At 48.7% G+C, this 7,897-nt stretch overlaps 1 protein-coding gene across 1 annotated transcript in view; it reads right to left on the bottom strand.

The window, feature by feature from the left end:
• Positions 1-7,165, bottom strand: part of cica (capicua transcriptional repressor a) — a 45,145-nt gene extending 37,980 nt beyond the window's left edge. Inside the window, exons 1-2 of the mRNA XM_066674192.1 lie at positions 7,000-7,165; positions 105-3,841 (exon numbers count right to left, since the gene is read on the bottom strand). Coding sequence (XP_066530289.1) covers positions 105-3,684 — 3,580 coding nt within the window. The 5' untranslated portion in view covers positions 3,685-3,841; positions 7,000-7,165. The remainder of the gene's footprint in view (positions 1-104; positions 3,842-6,999) is intronic.
• Between the last annotated feature and the right edge of the window lie 732 nt (positions 7,166-7,897).

Here is a 7,897-nt window from a genome sequence, read left to right as displayed (position 1 = left end):
GGGTTAGAAAGAGTATGCTAATATATGCTATTTCTGTGGATTAACAGCCAAACATGACATTTTTCTATTATGTCTATACCTATATAACCTTCTATATGTCTTACCGGTGCCAGGTCGTCCCATGATGATGTCCTTGCGAGGTGCAGGATGTGGAGATTCCGCTGGTAGGATGAGGGGAAGCAAGGCGGTGGGAGATGGATGACAAGCCACAGGTTGTGGTAACACATTTCCTAATGCATCTGCATGATCACCAGGTTTTCGATCTCGCTCTCTCCCGAAACCTGAACTGGCTGAAGCAGGACCAGTGACTGCATTGGAAACAGACACGTTGCTAGGTGTGGGGCTTGAACGAGCTGGACGTCCGGCAGCCACAGTGGTCAATGACTGGGCAGAGGTCACCAGCACTAAGGTGGGGGCAGGGTTGCGAAGCAAGACTGCACCATTTGTGGCAGCTCTGTTAATAGGCACCGGAGCCTGGAGACCCACAGCCAGGTGAGGTGGCTGACTGTGTTCTCGGGAACGGGAACTGGCTCGCCGATTTAAAGGTCCGTCGCTGAACTTAGCCAGTGGCACGTCAGGGTTGCGGACAATGACAGGCGAGTCGCGTAAGGGGACGATACGACGAGGGCTGGGGTCCTGAGGAAGAGGTGAAGGAGGCGTGGGGGAAACCAACATTGGCGGAGGGGTGGATGCAGCAGAAGACGAGGGGCGGCTGGTCGTACTTCTTGGTCGAGGAAAAGAAAGAGAGGAGGGGGTGGTCGGCTGGCTTTGAGGGGATACTGCCCTAAAGGCTGCAGCATTTAGGCCCAGTCCCAGGTCACTGAGCTGGGGATCTGACTTGGCATAGTCAGGAGCATTGGGAAGTGGGGGAGGTGGAGCATCCAACTTGCGCTTGCTGGGACTCATGGGCACAGTGAAGGTCAGGTTGGTCTGGAAGGTAGGCATGATTCCGGATATGTGCCGTTCCCGCTCTGAGCCAGGAGTACCCAGCTTGGTGCCACTGAGATGGCGAGGGCGGCGAGAGGTGAGAGTCGCAGGTGCAGTGATGGGGCTGAAATTAGCTGGGCGGAATCCAAAAAGTGGGGATGGTGAAGGAGAAGGGGCAGGAGAGAATGGGGACTGATTGGATACTGGGGAGAAGGAGGGGGTGCCTGAGCGTGAGCTGCCGAGTGACACTAGCATGTTTGCGGCCTCGCACTCATCAAAGTCGAAGCGCGACAGGTCTCGTGGCAGTTCTTGCGGTAGGAGCGAAGGCAAGACTAAACGAGGCCGTGAGTCTGCTCCACGACTGCTGGCTTCACTACTGTCCCGCGATGTCTCGTCCCAGTCAAACTCGCTGCTGGCGCGACCTCCTAACCGGAGATCAGGTGTGAGGGTGCCCGTGCTGCTGGCACCACTCCGGTCTCGGCCTACTCCACCTCCGGCCTCCATCTCCTTGGTTCGCATTGAGAGGTGGCGGGAGCAGTAGCCACGTCGCTGAGACTCCTTGGAGCAGCCCTCACGTGAGCAGAGTCGACGCCACTGCTTTCCATTAAACTTTTTGCGGATACCCGTGGGTGTACAAACCACGTCACCCTTCTTGTATTTCTGCTGGGCAGCCGTGAGTGGAGTGCGGGAACGTGATGAAGAAGATGAGGAGCCTGAGCCACCCCCCGACGCACCGTGGGAGCTGGAAGTTGAGGTCTTCTCTAGGGAACTGCGGGAAGAAGAGGGAGGCAAAGGAGGTAACTGTGGGGCAGGGGAGATGACTGCTGCCCCTGCAGCTGTGTCCAGTCCAAGGAGCACAGAGGAAGGAGGGACAAGTGACATGTGGGATGGTAACGAGGTGGCAATGCTTCTCACCACAGACAGATGAGAGCTGAGGTAGTCTGTATGTTTCGAAAGAATGGGCCGATGCTGGGAGGGCACACCCAGAGGTTTGCCGCCCATATTAGAGGAGAGGCCACCCTCCCTGAGTTTGACCATGCTGAAACGGCTGACCTCCATATCCTCTTCTGGGGCTGGTGGTTGTAGAGCAAGCCTATCCCTTTCTCTCTCTTTTTCTAATTGCCTCTGCAGTTCCCTCTCCTTCTCCAGCTCATTCTCTCGGCTACGGTCCCAGTCTCGCTCGGAAGCTATGCTAAGCACAGATGTGATAGCAGAGCTAACAGCAGAAGAGGAAGAAGGTGGTAATGAAGAAGGTACAGGATGTAACATTCCTCTTACTAACTCTGGCCTAGTTACCTCATGCCCCATGCTGATACGACACAGCTCCGGTTCCACTTCCATCTCGTCTCGGTCCCCCCAGTCGCTCTCTCTTCCCCTCACTCTTCGACCGTCATTTTCTAGCTCGCCCGACACCGGTAGCTCCAAGTCCCAAGGTGGAACCAGGAGGCGAAGGCTCTGCCTCGAGACCCACACGGCTTGAGCGGCAGTGCCCCTCTCACCCACCTCCGCTCCTGCTCTCTCCTTCTCATCTGCTGCATCCTCCCGTAACTGGACACGATATGGATAAGAAACTACAGGGTGGGAATCCACCTGAGTGATTATGCCTTCTCTGTACCACTGCTGTGCACCTTCACTGCTCTCGCTGCCACCCCCAAAAGGCACACACACATGTGTTCCTATCGCCACAGGTGACTGCCCTGGAGGTGGTGCATCTAGAATCAGGTCCACCGTTTCTGTATTTCCTCGGAATGGGTATTTGCATAAGTTTTTCTCCCCGTTTAGCTGTACTTCCACAATCTCATGCTCTACTTCCCGAACGACGCCAGTACGGAAAACTCCCAAGGTCTCTCTGCCTCGGTCAGGTGGCCATCTTTCCCCACTTCTGGCACACATCCTGGCCAGGACCCTCTGGTTCTTTAAGCCTTTAGCCAGCGCTTCAGAAAGCCCAGCTGGCAAGCTTTCTTGTAGAGGTGCAGGACTAGCATGTACTTGTGCTGATTGTGAATTTGAGTGGGAGTCAGATCGTCGCTGCGTCACCTCGAGGTCAGCCGAGTGTTCACTGGCCGTGTCTGTGGAGGAGCAGCGCTGAGGACTGGATGTGCTTGGCTTGTCTCTCTCTCCACCCTCGTCTGCCGCTCTGTCCACCAGCACTGACACACTGTTTTGAATGACCCCTGTCGTGCTGTCTTCAGCCAGCCGGTTGCTTTGGCTGCGTGTGTCTGTGTGCGTAGCAGAAGCAGCAGAGCCCTGACTAGCACCAGAGCCATTGTGAGCTGTGCTGCTGTTGCTCTGTGGGGGAGTACTGGGAGTGCTGGCGTTGCCATGGTTTCCAACACAGTGCTCAGAGGTATACTTCTTCTTGGGCACGCGGGCCTTGAAGGTGGCTGTCTTACGGCTGGATGAGGGGTTGGGGCTGTTATTGGCGCTTGCTGTGCTGCTGTTGCTGTCACTCTGTGCTCCACCTGACCTGAAACTCCCAGAATTCTCCTCTGCTTTCCCACAGTCCCCTGCTACATTCAGTATCCCCTCTCTTTGTCCCTCCTTTTCTGGAGTCCTGCTAATTCTCATTGTTTCCTCTTGTGAAGAATCTGAATTTGAGGAGATCTGTCTCTTGGGAGAGGTGGGCGAAAGTTTGGGCTTTTCCTCTGTGTCTCTTTTCTCTTCCTCTGGGCTTGCATCGGCCGGCCCCCTCCTCTTTCCCCCCTTGGCTCGTGTGGAAGGAGATGACCGTCTGCCTTGTTTTTTAATGGGCTTCATCTCTAACAGCTTGAAAGGAGTTTTTTAGTCCTCAAGATTCCCTGTGTGTCCCAGCCTATCAATATCTTCCACTCTGTTTCCCTCTCTCATCCCGCCCTTCTCTTTTCTTGTCTTATGCCTGCCTCTTCCTGTTTGCCCTGTTTGCTCCGAATCAAACCTGTAGTAAAACATAGAATGCATGGTAAATTACTTTACTGCCTCCACTTTCTACACAAACATAGTAAAATCTATGGTCTATAACACATATGTAGCTATAACCATAAAGAAAACACTTATGTAAACCTCACACCTCGTGTCATAACAAAGGCTAAAAGGCTGAAGTGACTCAAATTAATTTATTTTTATTTTTTCAGGGCTCTGTGGACGTGTCAAAACTGATCTTATCAAATCAAATTTGAGTCACTCATATGCTCTTCTTGTTCAGATATATATCACCATTTTTGAGCATGTGGTATTTAAGTGAACGTTTTGCCTGTACGCATGCACTTAGCGCTGTCATCAGCCAACACTGGTAGCAACATGCAGGCTGTGTCTCAAATGACTCTGTGCTTCCTATAGAGCGCATGATGCAACAACAGCTTCTGCACTAAAATAATTCACAGATTGATAGAAATGGAGCCACGCAGATAATATTTGAATGGTTATGAATCTGCATTAGTCATATTGTCCAATACTTGGGTGTATAAGCCATTATTTAAGGACCACATTTGTGCACTACACAGGGCTTAGGAACCCATTTGGGACTGAGCTGCATAATCATATCAATGTGTGTATGAACGCTGATTCGGGGAGAGATTTGTTCACATTACACACAGATACACTTCACTTATATTTATACATGTGAACGGTCAAGAAATCCAAATCCAAAAAAAAATCTGAATTAATTAATGAGAGGCCTGTAATGTGAACATAGTCAAAGACCAACTAAACACAAAGAAAAGTGCCTGCCCAGACAAGTCACACACTCTCTTCAGTTTCTTGGCTGGAACAGTGAAGGCGGGGGAATTCCTTTTTCACTGGTATTTCAGTCGTCTCTCTCCATCTCTCTCGTTCTCTATCGCTCTACTTCACCCAAGTGACCTTTATGCATTTCGTACTGAGACATTCCACCCCTACAATCCTCACTTCCTGTCACACCATTACTATATCTCTGGATACATCATGATCCTTCTCTCAGTGAGTCTTAGCGTTTCTCTCATAACATTTTCCTACGTGACCACACACTATTTCTGCGAGTCTCACTTCAGAATTATGCTTAGACACGAAGATACTATCAAAATGACATAAACACGGACAGTTAGCATTGCTTTGTTGACCTTTTCGGAACTTTATATAAAAACGAAATAAACCGTCCCCTCACACTGAAAATTTCAAAGTTTTACAAACAAAAAGGAAACACACTGAATACACAGTTCTATTGTACAGTTAAAGGAGTTAGTGTATACCAATTAAAGAGTTAGTACATAACAAATGAAGTAGTCCACAAACTATTTACGACACTGTAATAACAGCAGAGTATCTATGGCTTTATTGACAAACTGCTTAAACACAGTGCTCGTCTTTTGCAGAGCTGTTACAGAACCGTCCCATTCTGTTTTGAAAACCACAATAACCACCCTTTTCTTGTCCCTTTGCATTGTAACACCATTTTGCAGAGCATAGGCAAATAAAAGATAGGAGGTAAACTTGCACCGCTAATAAAAACCCATCATAAATTTCTTCAATAAGAGCTGGAGATTACAGAACAAACACGGAGTAAAAAGGAGGGTTTGTGTTACTGACACTGAGCCACACGTACAACCGAGAAACAGAGTCAAAGGCATAGTTTTAACATTAAAAATGTAATGTTTGTTGAAAATAGATTAACAAATGTATGTCTGCTTTAGTGTCTGTTAACTGTGCTGAGGGTAGTATACTGAAAAACAACAAATTTAATTTAATTTTAACGTGTCAGTGTCATAACTTGAGGAAGGGCCATATATATTTTATGTTTTACCCAGAAATGGAATTTTCAGAATTGTATAAATATGTATTAAAATGTACATGAGTGAGTTCCCTGTAGAAAGTGTTTACATGGTGTCACCCATTAACTAGCATTGCTGCTAATTCAAATAAAATACTACAAACTGTAGTAGGCTAGTGTTAAAAATGTACAATTACGCGTATGTAACAAACACGAAGCTCGAGTAATTTGTCGTATATTGGTGTATATTCTATTCCCCCACCACTCTTTACGTGTACTACGAATCCTACCGTGACACAAACACGGCTAAGTACGGTCCTCTCAGAATAAATACACTTCGCGTTCAAGGTTCCCACGCAACAAGGCGACGAAAAGCTAAGCAAATGTGAAACTGCCAATATTCAGTTAAACAAAAAAAAAATGACAGAATCCCTTGCTGAACGCCCAAACGAAGGCAAGGCCGAGAAAGTTTTGCTGAGTAGTGGACTGACTGTATGTGTGTCAAGCACTTTTTATTGGACGTAGTGCCCTACTCTGCGCTTACTACCACCTACTACACAAAGAGTGAAGTCGAGTGACGCAGGCCTCTCTCCACAACACAAGGCCGCGCAGAGGTCCAGCTCTCTTAAAACCACAATAAATAACCGCTAACACCGTCCGTAACGTTAATCCCGCGGCTTCACACACCGGCCATTACGTGTATTTAACCTGGAAAACCAACAGAAGGGAGCTCTCGAAATTGAATTACGTTGGTGAACGCTTTGCACGGAACCGTTGCGTTGCGGCAGGAACGTTAATCGTGAAGGTAATCTAGCACCAAGGACTGATCAACAGATCTTTGTACTGAGGAAGCGATGTGTGGCTCTCGGCCGTCGGGGACGAGAGGGCCGCGAGTGAGAGAAGGGGAGCGAGTGGGAGGGTGAAAGTGTGTCACAATTACGGCGTATTATGGAAATATCCAAGTTTAAAAGACGACAAAAACCCTCGTCAAAAATCGCCTCAGACTCCCGACGTGCGAGAATCGCGCAGTGCTGCGCCCAAGTTTTTTTTTTTTTGTTCCTCCAAATAGTCGCTGTTGTGTCGTTCGAATATTTTCTGGAAAAAAAGTTTTAGGCTGACTGTGCACCCCCACCCCTCCCTTTCGATGTGTGCCTGCTCAGATGCTTACAGCCCCCTCCCTCGTCTCACTGCCCTAAAAAACACAACATAAAATGATTTCCGAACAGACCCTTCTGAAGCTTTTAGTCGCGAGCAACTCAGAAAACACCCATCGGCGTAAAGCTCAACACGGCAAAACGGGCAGATCACCGCAGCGCTGCAGAAGAAAGATTTGTAGCAAGCTTTCAACTCACCCTCGGAATATTTACAGTGGCGATCAAATGACCAAATGACAGTGAACAAAAAATACTAGGCGGACACAAACACTGAAGCTTCGCCGTGGGTTTATAAAATGCTTTTTTTTCTTCCGCAAAGCCGCCCGAATGAGGAAAAGTACAGCCGCTTATGTTTCGGGCTACACTACAGTCGCAAAATGGTGAATGAAGCCCAAAGCCTTGACAACTACTCAGCTCGGCCACTCAGCGCACACAGCCGCTTACAGTAGCCAATCAGAAAGCGAGTAACATTAGTGGAGGCGGAGCGAGCTGTCAAAGTGCGGCTAACGGACAGTGCCCTCGGGCCAATCAGATGGTGGGAAAACAAGAAACAGCTGGTCGGACCTGAAAGCGTATTATCCAATCAGGACGCGAGGAGCATCTAGTGAAAGGGAGTAGGAGGGAGAAATGAAGAAAAATAACACTATTCACCAATCTACGGCTGCACACGTTGGAGCCGTACGCCCTGTACAGCCACTTATAATACAGTGCACGTTGGGAAATGATGTTTTTTTGTAGTCAGGGGCTATCAAGGCACACCTGTTGGAGAACATTTGCTTCACTTTACTGAATGTTATGCTAAAAAGTGCCTATTCAGTCTTGGGTGTTTTATATAACGCTCAGCGTGATTTCATGACGGTCATGAGAGGCACATATGCCACATACATCCCTTTCTGAGATTTAAATGTTAAAAGTGGCTAGCAGGACCGAGCTAACGTTCTTTCAGGCAACCCGTGACGCAGCCAGCCAATCAGAGAAAGGTGTCCGGCTTCACTGTTCCTTAAGTCCCGCCTCTAGCTTAAGCTGAGTGGAGGAAGACCGCTAACGTCACCCAGTCGAGTCGTGATAGGCTCAGGGGCAGCCAGTCTGTAAGCCA

The sequence above is a fragment of the Hoplias malabaricus genome, chromosome 6, assembly GCF_029633855.1.
Source record: "Hoplias malabaricus isolate fHopMal1 chromosome 6, fHopMal1.hap1, whole genome shotgun sequence".
In the NCBI taxonomy this organism is placed as follows: domain Eukaryota; kingdom Metazoa; phylum Chordata; class Actinopteri; order Characiformes; family Erythrinidae; genus Hoplias; species Hoplias malabaricus.
This window is presented reverse-complemented; position numbering and strand designations above follow the sequence as displayed.